We start from the raw sequence: 24,989 nt of genomic DNA on the forward strand, positions 1-24,989 counted from the left end.
TCTTTAAAATCAAATAATTTCTTCTTAAAATAAACTAATAAATATCTTTTTTAAATGTCACTTATCACTGTTAAAAACATTGGTGACTTTAAGAAAAGGCTCGATATATGAACTCGAGAAAAGAGTTATTTACATATGTATATTACTTACTAGCTGTTGCCCGCGACTTCGTTCGCTTTTGAAAGTCACTTTGTCTTTCAAAAACAAAAACTGTAATGTAAAAATGTACTTAGAATAGCTAAACCTGGTTTAAAATCGTCAAACACTTTCGTCCCCTCTCCCGAGAGAACTGAGCTTAATATCGGGATAAAAAGCATCCTATATTACTTCTAATACCTTTAGGAATATGTGTACAAAGTTTCGTGATGATCGGTTTAGTAGTTTTTGAATGAAAGCCTAACAAACAAACTTACATTACCATTTATAATATTAAGTAGGGATAGTAGGGATGTTTATAGCTTGCGTCTCGAAGTTGACGATGATTTCTATATCAAATACAACTTGCAATGGCAGATGCAAGGTGTCATGCATTTAAATACTTCTGTATTATATCGGATAGTGTGGAAAACTTGTTACCGGCACAGAATTAAGAACATACAGAAACCGTGTAAGTATACGATTGATATTGAAGCATCATAAACCACTCCACTTTCGTATTGTTTCTCGTTTCTTGAACAGGGAGTCTCTCGTTAGCGAGCTTGCAGGATAGACGTGTTACAAAATATTTTTACAAAAATTAATGCAATTAAACAAATCCCACCTTAATGTCTTGAAGTTAAAAGTTAAATTGAAATATTGAGTACTGTGCCTATTACGCCTGTTATATACCACGCATAATCAATCGACGCGCCAGCGGCTCCTTTCACCTCTTCGGGTAAAAGAGACGGACTCTGATTTTTCATCCCGCACCAGCGGCCGTTGACGTGAATGCATGCGCACTCCGAATACCGGCTGTGAATCAACATGGATATAGTACGCTCACCTACTGGAAGTGGCAAAAACATTGAGCGCAGTGGCTCTCAACCGAATTTATCTACTATAAGTGCCCAAAGCATTGCCTCTTCAGACCTACCTTCAGTTACCCTCCGCAATAAACGTAAGTACTGCCTGGACAATGACGTGAATATACAGCTAACAAGCATTCAAAAACAAATGACTGAAATGATGACACTATTGACTTCATCTATAACCGCACAAAAAGAAAGCTCAACTCAAATAACCAATGATATTGTTACAATCAGGGATGAGATAGCTCAAATAAGATCAAGCATGGGAAAAACAGAACAAAAACTTATAGCTTTGACCGCAGAACAGGATAAAATTAAAACTGCCATACAAAGCATCACTAGCTCAACTCATACAATGGATACCAAAGTTGCGTCCTTGGAGTACAGTCTACAAAAGCTAACGGCAACGTCTAATGAACTACCTATAAATGATGAAGAAGCGTATAGTAATATGATAGCTGAAATAACGGATCAAAACCTGAGGAAGAAAAACATATTAATAGTTGGAATACCAGAGCCTCAATCGACTGACTTCAAGGAACGAAGGGAACTGGACAAAAATGAAGTACTAAAAATTATCAAACTGGTCTCAAAAGATATCACTGAACCAGTTAAAGTTGTGCGAGTCGGAAAATATAAACCTAATGAAAAACGTGCAATGAAAGTAAGCTTTGACTCGGAAGAAAGTGTTAAAATCCTGCTACGCAGCAGAAATATGTTGAAAAATGATCTAATAACAATCTTCTCTGACCAAACGCCATTTCAGCAAGCACGATTCAAGCGACTCAAAGACGAAATGAAACGCAGGAATGCAAACGGTGAGGACAACCTACGAATTAAGTATGTCAATGGGGTCCCTAAAATTATCAGCATCCCTCCAAAAAACTCAAAAAATTAAGTAAACCTAAATTAAAAGATAATTGCACTACCTATCAAGTTCTTGACAATTACGACGCAATAATTACTAACAAAAAAACACTCAAATGCCTATATACTAATGTGCGAAGCATAGTCACACCTGGTAAACTTGACGAACTACGATGTGTTGTAGATTCCTTTAAATCGATTCTGCATGTTATAATTTTATCGGAGACATGGATAAAATCCGATGAAGAGGCCAAACGACTTCAGATAACTGGCTACACTCACTACTACCACTACAGACAGAATGCTGTTGGAGGTGGAGTCTCTATCTTTGCTCATAACAGTCTAAAACACAATTTTATTGAAGAACTCTCCCAAGATGATAACCATTACTTATGGATACACTTAGAAAAATTATCATTAGACATTGGCGCTATATATAAACCTGGCCGAACAAATGTCAAAAACTTCCTAGACACTTTCTCACTTCAACTGGATCGTAGAAAAAGAGCAGTAGTTTTTGGAGATTTTAATTTTGATCTATTAGATCCAAGCAGTTCAGTGGAAGATTATAAGGACACTTTAACAGAAAGTGGTTTCAAAATAATCAATAAAATTGACCCTTTACATTGCACTCGTGAAACTTCTCAGAATAAGTCCTTAATTGATCATATCTCAACGAACCTCAAGGAAAACCGGTTCCATCTAGCTATCATTGAGTCATCAATGTCAGACCACAAGCAAATTTATTTTGAGATTGATAAATATCAACCACAATCTAAACCAAAAATCGGATACGAAGCTATTGATTATATAAGATTCTACAAATTAATGGAAAATAACAAAGTGGATAATATAAATGAAAACTATACCGAATTTGAATGTAAATTATCACAAACCATAAAACAATGCAAAGTTATTAAAGTAAAAATTTTGAATCCACCGAGACAAGATTGGATAAATAGAAACATTTTAGACAAAATTAACCAGAAGAATATTCTGTGGCAAAAACATAAAAATAACCCGAAAGACGAAGGTATCGGAAAAGACTTTATTAGAGAAAGAAACACAGTAGCTAAAGATATACAACTGATGAAAAGTAACTATTATCTTAAACGATTTTTTGAATGTAAAAATAAACCAAAGAAAATGTGGGACCTATTAAATAGTTTAGCTAATAATAAGACAAAAGAAATAGCGAAGCCGGCTAAACTCAAGAAAGGTGACTTAGAAGTAAAAGACGGAAACAATATTTGTGAATACTTTAATGATTTCTTCTCGACTGTTGGATTAAAACTCGCGGAAGCTATCCCCACAAAGTACCATAGTAACAAAACCTATACTAGCTCCACAACTGACGCTAATCACGCTAATTTTGGCCTAAGCAACCTTAATTTAACCACAAGTAAAGAAATTATTACTATAATAAACAAACTAGATAGTAACACTAGTTCAGGAATTGATAACATAAATACTAGGGTGATAAAATCTGTGAAAGGCAGCATATCTGATGAACTAACTCGGTGTATAAATACCTGTTTTAGAACAGGGACCTTTCCCACAACACTAAAAATTGCTAAGGTCACCCCTATTTATAAATCCGGTCCTAAATCGGATCCCAGTAACTATCGACCCATTTCCGTGCTTCCGGTTCTTTCGAAGATCTTTGAGAAAGTAATCTATAATCGACTAGAAACGTACTTGAACTCAATAGACTTTTTGTACCCTAAACAATACGGATTTAGACCCAAATCTAACACCCTCTCTGCAACTGTAGACTTAGTCACCAGAATAAAAAATAACATAGATGACAAAAAAATTGCACTTGGCATATTTATAGACTTAAAAAAGGCATTCGATACAGTCAGCCATCAAATACTCTTAAACAAATTAAAGGACATAGGTATCACTGACAATGCTCATAAAATTTTTGAATCGTACTTAACTGATCGCTCCCAGGTAGTCAAGATCGGGGAATACCAAAGCTGTCATAAATCGATAACTTACGGAGTTCCTCAGGGCTCGATTCTTGGATCTATACTATTCTTGATTTATATTAATAATATTAGTAAAATAGGACTTAAAGGTGAATTATCACTATATGCCGATGATACCACTTTATTTTATTATGGTAATAAAATAGAGACAATAGTTCAAGACGCACAAAATGACCTTAACTTACTTAATGTCTGGTTTCAATGTAACTTACTGACCATCAATATAAGTAAAACTCATAACGTAATTTTTGCAGCAAAGAACAAAAAAATTAACAATTTTGAACCCTTAAAAATAAATAATACTACAATCACTAGATCAGACTGTGAAGAATACTTGGGTCTCATCTTAGACAGCAAACTTACATGGAAACCACACATAAGAAAAATTAAATCGAAAATAATTACTCTTACAGGAGCCTTGCGAAGCATAGTACGTTGCCTACCACATAAAGTCCGATACATAATATACAACTCACTAGTTAAGCCACATATCGACTACCTTATCCAAATCTGGGGCTCAGCAGCCAACACCAATATAAAACTTTTACAAACAGCTCAAAATAAATTAGTAAAAATATTATTTAAATATGATTTTCTTACACCAACAGTAAAACTATATCAAGAAACAAAATTGATGAATATTTCAAGAACATACAAATATTACACATGCATTTTAATTCGAAAAATTTTAACAAAAGACATACACACAAATACAACTTTTACTATTAAAAATAAATTCCCGCAATTGAGACAGTTAAGAAGTGCAAATAATATAATACTACGCCCACCAAGAACTAACTACGGTAAAAAAAATATAACATTTGAAAGTGCCCAATTATACAATAAACTCCCTAAGTGTATAAAAGAAAGTAAAAGTTTCTACAATTTCAAAAAACTATTAAAGGCCCACCTACTAAATGAAAAATAATAACTATTTCTCCTATCTACTAACTGAGGCACATCTTGTCACTCTACGTCTATGTAATATCCACTTCATGACGTAGATATGCCTAGCGTTAGTGGGATTTTTGTTACAATGGTACCATACTACCCTCATATTTTTGTATACTTTTAAGTTAAAAGTTCTAACGGATAGCTGCATGTAAATTAATTGTTTTTGGCATGTTGAATTAAGTCTTTTTTTTGTGTAGCACGCTCTAACTTACAATCTCAGCAAACCTTATAATGTAATAGCTTAAGTTTTCATGTAAGTGAATACTGTTCTTATGAAAACAATAAATTTCTTAAACCGCAACAGGCGGTTAGTCACTTCACTCCATTTAGCTTTTGACAGTTACTATTTTCCCTGTAGCGTTCTAAACGTCTACCATATAATCGGGAAAATGGGAACATTTTTTTGGCTAGCATTCCGCGGGTCTGAAGTTAGATGTGCGCGATTTCAATGTTTTTAAACATTGCGCTGCATGCAATAATAGCTGAACGAGGGTTCTGTATGTTCTTAACTCTGTTGTTACCGGTTTTAAACACGATGCTCGTGACTTGCGAGACGCTGGACGGACGCGGTGACGTTTCGGCGAAACATATTTTGTTTTTATACGCACGACTCTAAAAGATGCACATAACTGTTGCACTGACCTTTACAATAATATCAGACTGTATATTCGGAATTCGGTTCTTGATATGACTCGAATTAAAGTTATGAATCTTTTTTGCAACAATAAAATGTAATAGTCCTCTTCAAGAATTGAATCCTTTTTTTGGACTGTATTGACGCTTATTAAAAAAGGCAGGTCAAGTACGAGCCGGACTCGCGTATCGAGGATTCCATACTATTACAACAAAAACGACGAGTACGTAGGTTATTCGGGTAATAATAACAATTGTTTTAAAAATTACTTCGCGGTGACTCATGTGTAAGTGGCAGTGTAAAGAGCAACTACTGAGTTTCTTGCCCGCATTTTCTCTGTAGAATCTGCCTTCCGAACCGGTAATAGAGTCACTACATACAGACAGACTTGACGTTTCAAAAGAGCTTATATTAATTAGGCTTACTTGAATTAAATGAATTATGAATTTTGAATTTTGAATTACGCATACTTTCGTTGCGTTTTTGTATACTTGCTCTTTCTCTAATAAAGTTTGTAAAGTGGTTTCAGAGTCACGTAATGTATTGTCTTCTTTTAACGAATGCCAAATTATTGAGAATAGCTAGAGAATATTGTATAACTAAATCACCGGCTATATCACATTTATTAGTCAGGCCCATGATTTCCAATAGTAAAACGCATGTCGCTTTGTGTGATAAAAGTATCATATGTACTATGAAATCTCAAAAAACTATGCGGCATGTTAAAAAATTAAAGAAATGTGAAATTTGCAATTAATGGCATCGTAAAACTGAAAATATTTTTATTTTAAAAAGTCTGTTTCTTTTGCAATAAAAATATTTTCAGTTTTTTCATTTGCAGTGATGGCCAATCCCCTTTAGTATTTTAAATTTCAAGTTGATAGCTGTTGATTAAAATTTAAAGTAAAAACATAGAACCACGAGGGTTTGTTGATACCAATTTGGAAACTGAACCCTGAAACGGAATCGCCATTTTTAAACCAAGTTATTATCGTTGTCTACATTTGGAGCATAATTACTGAAAAAATCCTAATGAATTTCATACTACCTTTTAGGTATCGCGTTGAGTAATTTGTAGACGACCACATTGTTAAAATAGGTTTGAAGACGTTCACAGTCAATTATTACACATTCCTTACCGATAACTTGCCTTTCTGGATTTGGGTTGCTCGCAATGATAACCTGGCATTTACCGGCCGTTGCATGCACTTCATACGTGCACAAAAGCACTGCCTAACCTTTTATACGAAGGTTTTTTTAATTGTATGCTCTATCCCGGTCAAGAACCCTGTGCACGTCACTGCTTAATGGCATGACCAACAAAGTAAGTTCTAAGTACACATTCACAGTTAGTTAACAACAATATATAAATAAATTAATAAATAAATATACTTCGACAATACACACATTGCCATCGAGCCCAAAAGTAACCGTAGCTTGTGTTATGTGTACTAAGATGACTGATGAATAATTTAATTAATAATATAAATTAATACTTATAAAATACAGTAAAACACCCAGACACTGAAAAACATTCATGTTCATCACAGAAACACTTTCCATTTGTGGGAATCGAATCCACGGCCTTTGTCTCGGAAGGCAGGGTCGCTGACCCACTGCGCCAATCGACCTTCAATATATCCGTAAATATTTAATAAATAGTAGGTACATAGTTAATAATAGAAAGATGCATTCATACGTTGTTTTTTAGGTTTTTGACCACTCTTAACTAGTCAGTTTCTTTTCTAATTACATATAAAGGAACGTCAAGTTCAGCCGTACTAGACCATTGAGAAAGATGAATATAATAATTAACGTCTGTTTGTTATACTGTATTTATTTCAGGGTTCGATAAGTATGTAATGTAAGATTTTTGATATATAACCGTAAGATTTAATTTCTGGCACACGATCCAAAAATGATATTAGGAAAAAATTAAATTATTAAAAAAAAACAAATAACTAGCCTGCGTCAATATCTGGCATCTTTATAAAATTAATTAGGAAACTGAAAAGATAGAAACATTATACTAATTTGAATGTTTTGATTTGGCTTTGAATAATCATATTTGACAGTGTACACAAACGCTGTCGGAGGCATAATTTTCATCATATTGATTTAATTGATCACCACATACCACACACAACCACACCACCCACCACACCACCCACCACCCATATAAAAATTGGAAGGTACGACAAGGCATTTAGGATCTGGGCGTGCCAAAGAAATATACATACCCAAAGTCAAAAAACATAACTCTCACTTCGCATTCAGTCAAGCAAGGTCGCTGCCCACTGCGCCACTTGGCCGTCAAAATAGTGAGAAAGTTATAGTAGATAGTTAAAGATATAGTAGATCAAGTTAAACCGAAAAATAGGAAATTAGGCTCATTTAGCCTAATATCTATTTTTCGGTTCTCATTGTATTTCATGGAATTCCGAAAAACGTCGGCTTCTACCAGTTACGTATATTTTTTTAACACGCTCTTACATATTATAATGTTAGTATAGAACAAACTAAAAAGTTACATTGATAATCTACGATGAGTATTCTAAATCTCTTTGTCGCAAGGTGAATTTATTATTAGAAGAAATTGTGATAGTAATGAATGGTCATTAATCATTGTGATCATAATTGCAAATCCGCTGTATCGCAGGCAACTCGACTTGTTTACGGCTAAGGGGAATTAATGATTTCAACTGAACGGCTACATTTCCCACGAGCGGCCTTTGTCGCCCACTTCCCGAGAAAATGAGTTCCTTTCGGCCACCAGACACAGGCCGCATTGTTTTTATAGATTATTCGTTGAAGACGCCTCAAACGTGGCTGATTTGAAGTTGGGAGAATGAACAGGTCTCCTTTTTCATCCGGTCAGTCGAGTTTTTGTGTGCACTTATCAAAAACCGTGTTGATAAAACATGAAAACGGCATACTTAGAATGTTTAGATCATTGCTTTATAGCCAAAAGTAAACTATACTAAGACTCTGCTGTCCCTCCGTCTGTCCCCCGGCTTTATCTCATGAACCGTGATAGTTAGGTTTTGAAATTAAAAAAAAAAATTAAGGATAAAAAATTGCCGTTGCCTTTGGAACCCTTCGTGCGCGTTTCCAACAAGCACTTGGCCGGCTTTTTTTACTTGTAATAAGTTTTAAACGTAGGTTTATTTGTTAAGCCTAGTAGCAGTGACTTGCACAGGGTTTTTGACCAGGGTATGCATGAAGAAGGAAAATGGCATAAAATGGAAATATCTTTCCGCTGTATGAGTTATACAAAAAATTTAGGGTTGGCAGTGCTTTTGTGCATCTATGAAGTACACGCCACTGCCGAGTAGGTCCTATAATCATATCAACACTGTTTTTGCGGTGACGGCAGAACGGAATACAGTTGTCCCCTCATCTTTCGGTTGTCGTTCGAGGCGACTAAGATAATGGAATGGAGAACGGGCAGCAGAGTACTCTGCGTTACTACTTACATCTCTATCGCGATAACCAACTCGTCTACCGCCGCCGTTTAACCAGGTTGCTTCTTTAAAATGACAATGTGAGATGGTGATAACAAAAAAAAAATAACAACCGACTAAGTTTGTTGTGGGCTTCTTCTTAGACCAGGGCGCGGTTGGAACCCTCGTAGCTTTAGTTTTAAGTTGACGAATTTAGTTATCGCCATCAACTCATTTCTATGTCATATTTTACATGTAATGTAAGCATCAAAAGTGCAATCTATGAGCCTACTTGAATAAAGAAATATTTGACTTTGCCATTGTCTGCCCAGCGTTGCGGTTATAGGCAAATTCTGCCGTTGGAAGAGGCTTTTAGTGCACCAGTGGATTGCTATAGGCTGTGTATGATGAACTTAATCGCCTCACCTGAGCTTTCTATAGGCGAAAGAATTTTTAAAACCCAGTCCAGTAGTTATTGAGGTTTATACGTTACTTACAAACATTATCAAACACATTTAATATTCCCTCTTTCTTTGGTCTCCTCTGCCGTCCCGTCTCTCAGTATAAAAAGTTATATACGTTTTGAATAAAAAGGTGGTTCAATGCAACGCAAGACATAAACCAAAATGCAAGCTTAAATGATTGTATCATGCACACTTTTCAACATATTATCATGAAATAAAAGGTGCATCTATATAATATTATCGTTATTAAAGAGAATTCATAAATGGTGAAGACTAAATACTATTATCAACTGTACCTGCTACTGAAATTCCTATAGGTACCACAAGAGAAAAAAAATATCCCACAAACGGCTGAAAATATTAGTTTTTATCCAAATTAGTAATGTGCCATTGCGATTAAAAACTTGTTTAGACGAAAGCCAAATGCATTAACACTACGAACGCACAGACGGACTGACAAAATGGTCAAATATTTTTAGTTAAATGATGCAGATAAATGGTCACCTAACAATAAAATTTAAAATCTGGTTACGGACCTGCGCAATAAAAAACTTGCTTTAGCCTCGCCGTTCACCTCTAAGATATAAGAACGGGATTGTACCAAAAAAGCTGCGTGGGTGATTGCACGGTGACGCAAAAGTTGCTTTACATTTTGCGCCTTATAAATAAACGTGGCATAAAGTCGGAACAGTGTTTTACCACTATTCGACTGACACGCATCTTTTAAATGCGAAAAAATCCTAATGACTCGTTTATTATTTGCCGCAAATTGAAAAACGACTTTCCGCTGTCAACTTCGACTGACAGCACCTTTGTAATGAGAAAATGAACTGCATAACAATCCCGAGGTTATCCCACGGTTATTAAAAAGGTATTTGGAGTTGAATACACAGAGTTAAGCAGAACGTTAACTCTGTGGTTTGCACAGAGTAGGCAAAGAATAACCAAAATAGAAAGATCTAAAATATACACAGATATAAAATATTTATAAAAACAGCCGATGTCATGCTATCTCTTGCGCACAATATACGGCCGTGCTTATATTGTGTGAAAGAGATCGCTATTTATAAAGCTATTCTATGGCGCGGTTTATAATAAAAAATCTTGAGGGTTTTGTGCATATTCAACCAATTGTCCGCACCCTATTAAGGAACTGCACGCCACTGATTTGAACACAGTATTTTTTATATACAGGTAACACATACCTACGTACTTACACAATTGGCAACACACCACGTCTGCCTTTCATCTGCTGGCCGGTATCCTAACATAGTTACGCTTAAAATACAAACGACGTCATTGATACCTGTCGCATATTTTGATATCCGCCGCCACTGTAAGTTAATTAATCTATTGTTTTATATTTATTTGGTGCCAGTTTTGGCTAGCTATTATTAAGTACCTATTTATGTTTTCCTTTTTTTATTGATAAAAATGAACTTAAATTTAATATCTCGCCAAACTGGGCAGCCAGTTCGATGACGGGATATATACGGGTATAGTTTGATGTAAAAAGTAGCTGAAAAAATTCAATCTAAAAAAAAACGCGTGAATAGTTACATAGGTAAGCCCCGAGATTGGTTATGATCCTCCATTACTTTTCATACACGCTTGAAACCACAATTTATGACGTAAGAATGTACAGTAGGTACAAGGTTTAAAATATACGTCACAAAAGACTTTTTATGCGCAGGATGATTCGCAAAACGAAAGTTTGAGTTGAAACTATGTTTAAGCGGTGTTAAGTCGGCAAGAGACCTCTACAAAACGTGCATTGAAAGGACCGATCGATATCTTGTAGCTGTGTCGAATGCCCAGTAATTGTTCCATCCAATATGACCTGACCACTCCCAAAGTTCTCTACCACCCAAAAAATAAATAAGCCAATTGTGGCTTGGTTCAGTACTATGGAAACGTACCTAAATACTTATTAAGATAAATGAAGTCTTTATTAAAACATAGTCGAAGAAAAAAGAGTTTAATAAAAATGATATAGATATATGTTATGTGGATCCGATGGACGGAGTCCCAAGAAGCTGGAGTGGCGACCTCGAACCGGTAAACGCAGCGTTGGTAGACCTCCGACGAGGTATACAGATGACACCAAACGAATTGCTGGGAGCCGCTGGACTCGAGCGGCACGAGACCATGGTATTTGTAACTTTCTACAAAAGTCATGTCCACCAGTGGACGTCTATTGGTTGATAGGATGATGATGATAACGTTTATTCGCAAAGGCTTGAAGATCTACGTACAACCTTCGATGTATTGTGATAGGGAAAACGGGATAGTACAATGTGCATAATAATGTGATATTTAACTACGTGTACCAACAACTTGTCAAAGAAGAAAACCTAAAATCACGTTCGTTTATTTGGCAAAAGCTTACAAAATACATTAGCTATAGGATATTTCCTTATTGGTCTACTGGTTAGCATGTTCGGATAACGAGGTCCTGAGTTCGATTTCCGCCTGGAGCCATGACTTTTTCTGATAGAAAATCTCAGTACTAGCACTAAAAGGTGATAATCATCATTAAAGCCCACCAACCTGCATTGCAGGAGCGTGGTTATTCTACGCTCCAATTTAATCTCTCACGAGAAAGTAGACCCGTCGATGCTAGTGAAATAGCCAAAGCCTAGATACTTAACGTCAAAAAAATACAGTAACAGTGACAGGAAATCTAATTTTAAGGTTTGCCATTGATCGAACATTGATACACAATTGCATTAGAAAGCTTAGGCCCCAGATGGAATGCTGTGACATATCCACAGATACACAGAACATTGTCGTGCACAAAGAAACACACTGCCCTTAGCTGCCAATTTGAACGTCTCCCTTTTTACGTGTGAGTTGCGGCGTATACCGTGTCAAATTAAGGGCCCTTTAAGGACGCACATGCGTGAAATCAATTCTTATTTAGTTTTTCTGATACAGTTTATTTAAATGCTGGACTAGCTGAAATGCGTTTTATCTTCTATGGTTGTTTCCAGGAATAAGTTTCTATTATTATTGTTCATTGCTTGTTTGTTGGCTATTCGTTGGAATTGGAACATTTGAATATGTTTCATTGTGTTACCACATAGTACGTTACTGTATTTCTAGGAATTTTTTTCTTGTTTGTTGCATACAATTTATCTAGTTTCCAGCCTTAAATAAGAAGGGTGTTGTAAGTTAATTTTGAATTGCGAATCCGTGGTGATATTAGTCGCGAGGCAGAAGTAGCAATGAGCGGGGCCCATAGAACCGGCCCGCGGCAACCCCGTCCTTTAGACTTGAGCTTCAGACAGAAATAAGCATGGCGGTAATACTACCCCAGAAGAGCTCTGTCAAAAGAACTACTACTATTTTAATAATAAAGAAGTAAACAACAATAGCCAACATCTTAAGAAGCTTTCTCTTGGTTGTTGGATCAAGGGTCGGATACAGAAGGCAGTAATCCTTAAAACGGCGCGTATTGTGAGGAGGTTCCTTACTCTGGAGCCCTGACCGCCGGTTGCTTGGGCATTCAAAAGCCCCGCAAGCAGAGGGTGGATATTTTTCTTTTAAATTTTTAATAGTGTTTTATATATTTTTTAAGCAATGTTAAGAATCTGAAAAAATAAAATCAATAAATGAAAGAAGTAATAATATACAACGTGTAAATTCCGAAGCTTTAGAAGTACATTATTTTCTGTCTCTGAGACTGTGAAACCAAAATGCTAATAGTTTTTGTTTTAGACCATTGCCATAGTTTTTACTAAAGAAATCAGATACAGCCCTTACATCAAATACACAAGTAAAATCAAGTGTCGTAGTCGTCAGTAAAGTTACGCGTCGCGTAGCGTAGGTACTATACACGTATCGGTCTTTTATCATCAATAGGGTCGTCGTAAGTAAACACTTTCAGATTTTGAATTAGTTTGTATGGAAAAAAATAATTTGCTTCCTGCTATTAAATATATTTACAGGATGATTCCTTACGAAACATACTTACGCACCCTTCAACAGTATTTCGTAATTCCGTTACACGTTGTAGTAGTGGAAATAGAGCTTTTTGTGACTGAGCTCATCCGGGGAAGTACTACCGCCATTATTATTTCTGCATTCTTGCAATGCTGTGTGCAGTTCTGAAGGGTGTGGGAGCTGATGTAATTACAGGAACATGATTCTTAATGGACACAGGGCGACCCCTTGTAGGACGTGTTCCTGCAAAGTTTGGATCTGGTTAAAGGCGATGGTTGTCCTTACGATCCTTACGATCAGTCCGTCAATTAATAGTATAAAAATACTATAGTTGCAAAGTTCTTGCAAATAAGGTGTTCCCGTATCCGCAGTAGATCCGGAGTGGGCACACGACACGCAAATCTCCGGAATCATCATGACCATCTGAAGCATTTACATTTTGCACTACGTAGAATGCCTCTTGCTCTCTTATTTTTTCCGGCTCGCTTACTTCTCGGTAACAACTCGTTGGAATACCATTAAAGTGGCCTTAAAAAGGAAGAGCAGGTTCGGTCCCAAATGTTTATTACTTGAATTATTCAATTGAGCTTTATCCTGTAGCCTGTTAGAGGGAGATAGGGCTATCGCTGACGTGCGGGTGTGAATGGTAACAAAACCTCTTGTAGTGACCTCTGTAGGTCGTTCCAATCGAAGAGCGTTATTGGAAAATTTTAGCTGTATCTCATGGCCCTCTCAATTCACATTTTATAGCTCACATTTATTATATTTTCGGTAAAATGAATCGAGATATCTTGCCTTGCCCGAGGAATTATTTAGTTATTGCCCGCGTCTTCGTCCGTGTACCAACTCCGGTTTAGTAAAATTTTGGCATATTACATCCCTTCCTACATACTAACCTGAAGGGTAACGACTATTCTACAGCCATATGTATTTATTTTTCATAATTAATCTACTATTTTGTTATAGTCGTAACGATAAAACAGTACTTTTATGAAATCTTCCGATCCTCATTTGACTCGCAAAACGTCGGTTCGGTCGTTCCGTACAACAGTCCGACAAACATTTAAAAACAAATATTGAAATATATTATTTAAATAAATATTAGCTTAGTATTGATCTGTAGGTATAAATTTAATCAACTGGAATGGGCAATAATAATAAATAAATGATAACTTTTAAAAAATTCTTTGAATTTCAATTATGTAACTTGCTATTCCTATAATTGAATGTTATCGTTCCGTACTGTTCTTATAAACAATTAATTATTATCTTTTAGTTGTTTACGCATGCCAATGACCTTCCCTCTTCCGTTATCAATGGATTCTCGGAGCCATCACTCAGTCCGACCATCCGAAGTCAATTGCTTCATTTATCGCCTCTTTGGGACCACCGTATTATCTCTTTACCTTGAACTTATCAACTTGAGTTCTATTGTTGATTTGCTGTTTTCGCTATTTAAATTTCTTATCTATGTATGTACTAGTTACTTAGTTGTAGTGTTTTGGAAATTATTAACATTTAACGCCATAGGTTTTTTACATTTGGGTCTAGATTGCGCTGTAGTAATTAGTAAAAAATCTTATTTTTTATATTGAAAATTGGAATAATCTTCCCAGATTAGTGAATTGTCATCGGTCCTCGATATGTCTACCAAGTTTGAAAGAAATCTGACCGTTCAAAGTAGGACAAAATCGAGCTCAAAGGAGTCGGTTACAAACATACATAGGTGAAGCTAATAAAAGCGTGTTAAGAAATTTTAATAAATTTAAATTAAGAATAGTGTTAAAAATTTCAATAAATATAAATTAATAATAGTGTGAAAAAAATAATATTTTATTTTAAAAAAAGCCTAGGGTGCTTTTTAAGATATTAACAAAATAATAATCACTCTACTCATATCTGTCAATAAAATATTTATAACTATTGACACCATGCACCCCACGCTTATTTTACAATAAAATATATTTTTTTTATTCACACTATTAATTTATATTTATTAGCGACAGAGCTCGTCCGTGGAAGTATTACCGCCATGTTTCTTCTTACCATTTAACATGTTGTGGTTGCCGGTGTCATTGCATGCACGTGATACTTAACACTTACGCCTCAGGTTAATGGACACAGGGCGGCACTTTCTAGGATGTCTTTCCGTGCATGCCCTGCGAAGTGTTAGTCGGTTTATAGGCAATGGTTTTTCACTAATCATATAAAAAAAACTAATAGTTAAACTAACTCTGGAACTAGTTGGAGAAAACTTTTTGACATTTGTTGTCCCTATATCTGTAGAAACATCGCTCTGCAACATTTGATAGGTGAGGAAATCATAATCGGACGACCGGAACGATGTAATGCGTTGTGGGGTACATTTTGTACAATATTAGATGAAAGCTTATATCAAAAACTTATCAGGAGATGTACGCGGACGAAGTCGCGGCGTTGTATCATATCTCATCGATATCTAAATTTGGTCTTTTAATCGCCCGTTGATTGGCTCAACTATACTGAAGTGACACTGAATATCAAATTATTGTTTCATTTTAGCATGCCTAATGCAAGACCCTTTGATACAATCTATTTTTAGGGTTTATTTCTAAAATAGAATTCTGGGAAAATATTTATTTAAAGAAATATATTCTTCCAACGGCCGTTGTTTTAAAGGCGATTTCACACTTGTTCTCGCGCACGAACTGTGCTCAAGAGTTTCACCTATATCTGTGGACGCACAACTTCCCATAAGCACGCGCAGTACTCGAACAGTTAATGTATAGTTATCCTACGTTCTCTTCTTACTTAGTGCACTTAACTTGGTGCGTGGGCCACACCAACGTGATTGGTGGTCCGCAGAACGCAAACCTGAACGCTGCTATGCAGGTTAGACGCCACGCATTGTCTTTCCTTAAGTGTGCGTGAAGTTTTATTTGCACTGACCCAAGGACTGACAAACAGGTATAAATAAATAAATAAATAATACGTATACGTTATTTATATATAAATTGTTAAATAAAATTACTGTAACAGTTTATGGCTTGAGCCTTCTTTTAAGGTTATTATTACTACCCCTGTTTCAGAAGACACCAAGACATAACGCGGATTGGCGATTGCGTAATATTGCGCAATTCGCAATTAATGTGCGCAGGCGCAGGTGGTAATGCACCTTTACAATTTCCTTTTCACTCGTATTCATGAGAGTTATTTTTGGCAGGGTGCCAAGCCGGTCGGCGGGGACCTGATGGCGGATCTACACGCGAAGCTGTCGATGCGGCGGCGCGGGATCTCCGGCGCCGAGAGGTCAGGTGGGACCCTGTTACATACATTGGCTAGTGTGATACCGGAGCCGACGGAGTCTTCGCCTCAACAATCCTCCAGCGGTGAAGACTGGGAGTAGTACAGAGGTGCGAAAGAAGAGAATCAAAAGTACTTTGTTGTACACCAAGAAACAGACAATATAACAGAACAAACCGCGGGGTAGAAGTCAGATATCTAAGCATTTAGAATTTGAAGCATTTCTAAAATCTTTTTTTTTGTCCGAAAAAACATATTTGAATGTCTTAAGTTGACATTCAAATATGTTTTTTCGGACATAAAGTGCCAGAATAACATAACGGTACAGAGATATTCCTGAGAGGAGACCCAAACCGTATAGATGCCGGCAATGGGTTAATCAATACTGATGATGATGACTGTAAAAATATATTCAAATTTAAATTCAAAATTCATATATTTGAAGTAGGCCTAATTAATAAGCACTTTTGAAACGTCAAGTCAGCCTGTTTGTCGGAAGGCAGATTCCACTGAGAAGAGCCGGCAAGAAACTTAGCAAGACTAGACTTGCAAGACTAAAGTTTGCAATATCCAGTTGATAGCCCTCCTGTATAATTCGATGATGTTGATATAAATACGTTCGTTGGGCGTTTGTACTGCGAAACAAATTTAGCTTTACAGTCTAACAGTTTTGTAATTTACTGCCTTGTTGGTATCGTATAAGAAAATCATATTAATTTTACGGATTAAAATTTAGTTCTAGGCTCATGTGACAATTCTACCTACTTCCAGTGTAGTGGAGCACGCAGTGACGTGTATGGAGGGTATGCAGACGATATAAAATAAAGAAATCTCCAGTACGAGTAATATAAAAAACTGAAGCCTACCTTTCAGTGTTTATAACTCGTACTGCGGATTTTGTTCATTTTATATCATCTGCATACCATGCGCATACCCTCTATGCACGTCACCGGGGGCACGGCTAAAACCTTTTCATTCTAGGAGGAGACCCGTGCCCTATAGTGGGTCCGTAACGGGGATATCATCCCCACTAACTAAGCAAAAAGTCAGGGGTACGCGAGCCTACCAACAGAGAGCACACGCTACGTATTTTTCGTACTATTAGTACAATGTACTAATACACATTAAGGTGTATTCGATTTATTTGATCGTTTTCCCATTTATAACAATAACAAGTTTTCGCCCCTTCAAGAGGCTAGCACGCAAATATTATAACTAATAACTGACATGCCGTGATTGAATAGAAGATGATTGTACGATGTTTTACAATGATTTTAGGAACTATCATTACTTTTTTTCTTTTCGACACATACTTACTTAATGAGACATAAATAGACTATTTCTTTATTTGGACTATTTAAGTTTGTCTATTTAATTAATACAAGTTTAAAAGTATAGCAATGTCAGCCCAATTTTGTTATTGAAGTTCGTAGCTCCATTCAGACAGATTTTGAAGTAGCAAAAGAAGCACAGGCAGACAGAAGACATTTTAATCCTTACTAATATTATAAATGCGAATGTGTGTTTGTTTGTTTCTTTGTTTTTACTGTCTTCACTTAGCAGCCAATCAACTTGATTTTTGGCATGGAGTTAGTTGAAAGGCTGGAGAGTAACATAGGATACCTTTTAATCCAGTACAAAAAACTCTCACGGGATTTATAAAAAACCGTAAGAAATCCAGACGAATAACGCGAGCAACAGTTAGTATTTAAATAAATTGATTGGACTAGAAATTTTTCCATTTACTAACTAATCCAGTAAACAATTATTCGGAAAATATACTTAATTTGCGAAAATCAAGAAATTTTCCATTAAAATAACCATAGTGTTTTGTTTGAAGTTACGAAAAACAGTCAGTCGCGCTTCGGAAAGTTTTTAGTCTAAAGCAAGGGTTTCCAACCTGGGCGCCGCGGCGCTTTGGTACGCCGTTGAAAGTACAGGGATACTCTTGGCGCGCCTTCCGTATCTAAAAAAACCAACAATAAAAATTATTAATTTTATGATTTGCCCACGCGTTGAAAAATTGCGTGAAGGTCACCAAGCTCACACTGATGGGATGAGGTATTTCTTAATTCTTTGTTAAAATTTAATGGAAAAAGTGAATGTTTTTTTCTATTCGACAAGCAAGGTTGACGCTTTAACTAAATTTCTTGTTGATAGTATACCGCGGATTAAAAAAGGTTTCTAAACAAAATAAACACGCGAGCTCGTCGCAGTCGAACCTATTGATTTTTGTAAGTATCAAGTGCACGACAGAACGTATAAATGTCAATAGAATTAAAGTTATCAAATATGCAAAAATGTTAGGTAATTTAAGGCATTTACTGTCACTGGGAAACGACGTTAGGACTTACGTGCACCTACTGACGTTTGCGTCTGCATTTTTAAAGACGCCGCATTAAGGTAAACCCAGTTTGTCGACGTTTATTCTATTTTCTATTTATAGGTATAAGTACAAACAAAATGAATCTTGAAATACACTTACGTTTTAAAGCTAAAAACACACTGAACATGTCGCCGGAGGGGGATTTTAAGAACAACGAATTATGCGAGTTTTTCTGTCCTGGTACAGTGTAAATACAATTTGCAAGAACGACACGGTTCTGCTCTCAAGAAAGAAAGAAAATTACATTTATTCAAGTCAACATATTAACATCTTATATTAACGCTGTGCATTATGAATCCTTCAGCCTGTCCTTATCTAGGTCAGCCCGATCATTTATTAGGTAGATTATATATATAGTTTATACATATCCATGGTCTCTTAGGATGTGCCGTTCTCTGATTTCTTTGTGAAATTTGGCTTATCCTAATGTCACCGCGCTAGGTCAAATTACGGGATATTGTAGCAACCACTCATACTAAAATTTACATAAAATCCGATAAAAAAGGTCATGCTGTACGAGTTACGACAGTCATATTATGTTCAGTGTCGTTCTGCGGCGCCACTGCGGTTACGCATTATGTCTGTTACCAGCTTTATAGTGGAAGTATATATTCGATATATAGTATACCAGTTGTTTTTCGGCTATCTTAATCGTTCAAACTTCTTGGAATGGCATGCCACTGAATCGACAACGCTAATCAGTTTTAAAATGTTTCTCGCGAACGATTAAAAGGTCATTACTAACACCGCTAGTGAAGCTATGATGACCTAGTAATAATTTATTTGTTCATTCAATGCGGGACGCGTACTCGGTGCCCGGGCGTGCACCTTTGAACTGTATGAAAGCTTATTGATTATAATAGAAGATGTTTTTCGATCGCGTAGATATTTTTTAATTATTATAAAAGATAATATTTTTTTGATCATGTGTTTTCCAATTATAAAGAATGATTATAAAAAAAAGTAATTCTTTCACTCACGTGTTTGAAACTTAATAGTATATATGCCACAGTTTGGAAGGGCGTTTGTTTCTCTTTGGAACTTAGCATCTATCACTATGCTGAATTCCAAAGAGAAACAAACACCCTTCCAAACTTTGGCTGTGTGGTATATAGTCTTTCATTGCACATAGGAAACTATTCCGGAAAAATTTAATGTTTCCGTGAGATAGATTTCTCTTTTATTTTCACAGAGCAAGAGATCTACTTACATGTTTTAATGTATAATGGTAGTTCAGGGGTCGGTAAAATAGGCATATAATTTAAGTTACACACGAACGAAGTCAGAGGCAACAACTGATACAGTATAATGGGGCAATTAGTAGCGAGTGAAATGGCTACAGGTGCGATTATTATGCATAAGATTTCGTTGTATGCTCATATTTTTTTCTACTTTAAAGAAGTAACCTTAATCGAACATTACGTTTATTTAACGCCTTTAAAAATATCTATATAGATATGTTTGTAGAAAGAAAAAAATTCATGGACTATATAATAGCACTGATGATAATTTGTTTAAACATAAAATAACGATATACGCGAGGACATTTTGTACAAAACCCTGTTTAACAAAGGTCCCCCGTTCCGAGAAGTTATTACAAATAATAGGATTTCTTACCAGCGCCTTTGTTATAAAAAATAGTAAAACTTATATCGAATGGGTTATTCCTAATTGGTTATGTACGATACGTTATTTGAAAATAAAATATTCAATAAGTTCAGTTACAATGGTACTTCAAAAGTTTGATTTACTTTCCGTCGTTTACGGAAAGAATAATATGAGGGCTTTTTACTACGATTTTTTTTCCAAAATCTGGTTACTCTGAAGACTTAAGTTTTCAAATTGGCTAAAGAATTTATATGGCTTTGTTAATAAATAAGCACGACATAACGTGGGAATAGTTACGCAGTTTTTGCCACACTTTCAAATATTAGAGCGTGAGAAAATAATGCATATTAATTCCGTCGTTATGCCACGATTATGAATAAGGCTCCGTACAACCTTATTAATATACAACGTGGTGTAGTTACGCAGTATATGGTCATGTGCTGACAATTGAAAGACACTATCACTTGAAGGAACAAAATTAGTGAAAAATATTTATTGGCAAAAAATCTTTTTTGGCACAGTCAATATATAAGCTAAAGATATAATTACTGTGCCAGTGGTTGGCGAGAAATAAATAGGCATCCAAAAGCGGTAAAGGTAAACTACTAATCAAAAATTTAAATAACATCTTTATAATATGAAAAGAGTAAAGATACGGTGCGATTAGCATATAGTGTGCAATTCGTTTTATTTTAAGGTTAATAAACTTGTGATTTTGATTTGATTATCAATTTCATGTGACAACACCGCGTAACTATTCTAACATTACGCCACGAATATTATTTCGATAATTAATAAGGGGGCTTAAGATCGATATGCTGAGTGGCGTAGACGTGTTTTACAAATTTGTATTTACAAAGGGCCGGGGTTCCGGGAGGTTATTACGATAATCGCATTTCTTACTAGCGGCTGTCTCGCTTTCGTTTCGTGGAAGGTGCGCCGCACATAAACAGTCCCCGCAAACTATCAACCGGCGCGCGGCGCGGGTGATTAGCATTTCCAGAATCGAGGAGAAAAAAATGCACACTTAGGCCAAGGCTACGATCGCGTTAGGCCGAGATGCGGTTTGCGACACATGGCGATCTAAACGAACTGATTTTTATCTGGTGGGCTTTTACTGTGGCTGTTTAGAGAGGTTACAAGCCTCATAGTTTCCACTTACCTTACCGTAAAAGACGTGTGGCAAAGCGATTTAGCGATACGATGCCGCGTAGAAATTGATAATTATAGGCAGTAGGCACTCTAAACGTCCTTTAAAATGGACGAAATGAACTGACAGCGTGCCGCGTCGCATAACAGATCCAATCAACGCGGAGGAATGTACACATACGCGTAAATAACCGACCCGTGACCGGCTAACGGGTTAGGCTAAAGGTGTATCTATCGAGTACCTAGAGTTAACTTGAAGTAACTTTACGTAACGGTTATAACCAAATTATCATTTTCAACCAATTGCCGGCTCACTACAAGGCACGGGTCTCCTACCAGAATGAGTAGGGTTTATATGTAGGCCTTCGTGCACCTCGTTGCCATTACTGCGTAGGTATTCGTAGAATTTCTCGCGCTTTCTTGTTATATCGTGCAAGAAATCGATCTCCTCCCTAAAAATTTTAACAACGAGAGCCGTTGTTATTAGAAGAAAACGCTAGAAAACTAGGCTACATTAGGCTGCCGTGCGACTTTCGACATACCTACAAAACTATGAGAACGAATAAAACTTTATCATGTGTCTGTTGGAGATAGATTGCTTCTAACTACTTCTATAACAAGAACATACTAGCGGGTACAATTGCAGCCAAACGTTAGGCTATATATAATCTTAACGAAACGACTCACAAATAAAAATAATAAAGAAATACATAGAATTAACTAACGCTGTCTAAAAGGCCAAACCGTGGTTTTCAATCTGGATCCTAGAGGCTTTCAAGATTGCGTTCAGCAAATGCCCGCACGTGATAGGTCGCGCACAGAACCTCTATCTCCTCAATGGTGCACTGGTGGACGGAATATCCACCTAGACTCTCCTCTGACGCGTCGTGTCCTCCGCTAGTTTGCTCTTGCCCTTAAACTCCGCGCGATAACACAGATCTTGATGCTGTATTAAGGGACACATACACGGGGCAATCCGCCGCTTCAAAATACGCATGCGACGCGACGTATTCCCCGTGTATGTACATCACAGGCGATTTTGTAGATCGCATGCAATCTTGCGCGTTTCAGATGCAAGGACACTCGCGTACGTCTTGTAAGAGTTTCGTACAATACCATTTACGTCCGTTAAAATGTATATCTTACTATTATGCTATTATTTACACAAAATACTGGCTGGGGTATTCTACTTGCGCGAGCTTTCTATGATGCCAGGTCCTGATACAAACGAGACAAAGCTATGATCGCAGCGACAAGCGACCGAGCACAATTTAAGAATTGATACACTTACTTTTAAACGCCACTATTGTGAAATTCAAAATTTATTGTCGTTTGAAATAAAAAAGTAGTTTTGTTAATTACTTGTAGATAACGAACGTTATCCTCCTCCTACTCTCAGCTGAATATTAATAATAATATTTAATTAAACCTAAACTATACTTATTTAATTGGCCTCTTTTTTCATTTGACCACAACTCAAGAGCTACTTGATTGCCATCTTTAACAGTGGTGATGAGATGCAGTCTAAATGGTTGCGGCTCCCCGCACACACGTCAATGGATGACTTTTACGTACTTAACAATAGAGAACTGGATGTGCTTTCCTTTGATTGCGGATCGTCTAAGAATTTGCCTTGGATAACATATATTAAGAACGTAGTACTTCTTTATGCAACTCACATTTTAACATATATAATATAAACAATACATACAAATACATTCTATTTTTTATGTATTAGATATTTTATAATGCATGGCATGCCTTTTGAGGAATATGTTGTGTGCGTTATGTATTTATATTAGAAAGAAGTGAAAGCAATATTGGAAACTGTTAAATATAAATAAATATTTAAAAACTTTATGCACTGTATAAAAGATGTTTTGTATGTTTACAATTTTAACGCTAAAACTTTATTTTTTTACCGGATCGTGGTATTTTTAAGGCGAATAATTAATAACGTTTCCAGTTCTGATTGTCTAAAATAATGGTACCTTTAATCGCCGTATGATAGTATGTGATGATTATACTTAAATTTAGGCAAAAAACAATAGTAAGTAATCTTAAATCATTCTCTTTGTAAAACTGAAAATCGCCATAAAATTAATAAATAAAAAAGTAAGGGAATCTAAAATGACGTGTTTTATGCATTTTGTTCACAGAAAATATAGGAAATTTAAAACAAAATGTGACATATACATCAGTGTCGTAATACTTACGTTGAATTGGGTTTTTTTAATTCAGAACCGTTACTTTATAAATTGTACACTAAACGGTTCATCTCTTCATTAAGGTTAGCAGAACTCCCGATCATACTATGCTGTATGAAAGAAAATATAAATATAAATTTTACTATAATTATTATTATTATTATTTTATTGTTGACAAAATAAATTCCCATACAAATCATAATATTCCAAGAATCTATGCATAAATAAATATACATGCACATAAAAGTAATAAAATGAGTCAACCTTAAATTAGGGCAAAAAATGTAAAAATGTTGATTTGTTTCAAATTTTTATACATGTGTGATTTCACTAATATGTAATATATTTATATGTTGACGTTGACGAAACGTTAAAATTATGAGTTTGTATATATATAATTACATTTCACATGTTTGTGCATGTAAAATAGTAAAAAAATGTATTTTGCAAAACAGAGTTGAAATAGAATGTGGTGAAAAAAGGTAATTTATCATTTTCAATAGAATTAGTATGCGGGATAGGTCGGGCACTGTTAGTTCCAACGAACTAACTGTCTTCGAAACGTGGATTAACTTTCGTGAGCGGATCCAAGCCGGATTAAGTTAATATTATATAAAGTGGTATTTTATCGGATAGCGGCCACTTTCCAACGCAGACTACGAAATTAAGCCCATGGGAAAAACAGTTTTCAACACTGGCACATACGTTTCTGATTGCCCGGCAAAAAAGAAAATGTACTTGCCGAACCCAATGTAATTTGGTTGCATCTTGTGTTCAAAGCTGTTTTTGTTTCTTTTGTCTAAAAATCAACGTACCATGAAAAGTGTTGATTACCACTGCAAGGTTAAGCTTCTAGAATATATTTCCATACGCGTTCTATAATAAAGCATTATTTTAAGGAGCTAAATATAAGTTGAAAAACAGTTCCCTAATCAACAATAATGCAAATTGGTTTCCGTGATAAAAAGAAAGGTGAAACAAATTGTTTTTATAATCATGACAAATGACGGTGTCCGAAAAACTGCTAATGCACTCGCAGACGATTAAGG

The 24,989-nt window shown here is 35.9% G+C and overlaps 1 protein-coding gene across 2 annotated transcripts in view; it reads left to right on the forward strand.

Annotated features, from left to right (window-relative positions):
* The window catches only part of LOC120629114 (WASH complex subunit 1), a 58,110-nt gene extending 41,086 nt beyond the window's left edge, over nt 1-17,024 (forward strand). For both annotated transcript variants that reach the window (XM_039897891.1, XM_039897889.1), the window contains exon 6: nt 16,511-17,024. In XM_039897891.1, the coding sequence (XP_039753825.1) occupies nt 16,511-16,693 (183 nt within the window). In that variant the 3' untranslated portion in view covers nt 16,694-17,024. The remainder of the gene's footprint in view (nt 1-16,510) is intronic.
* The last annotated feature ends 7,965 nt before the right edge of the window (nt 17,025-24,989 follow it).

The sequence above is a fragment of the Pararge aegeria genome, chromosome 14 (assembly GCF_905163445.1).
Source record: "Pararge aegeria chromosome 14, ilParAegt1.1, whole genome shotgun sequence".
In the NCBI taxonomy this organism is placed as follows: domain Eukaryota; kingdom Metazoa; phylum Arthropoda; class Insecta; order Lepidoptera; family Nymphalidae; genus Pararge; species Pararge aegeria.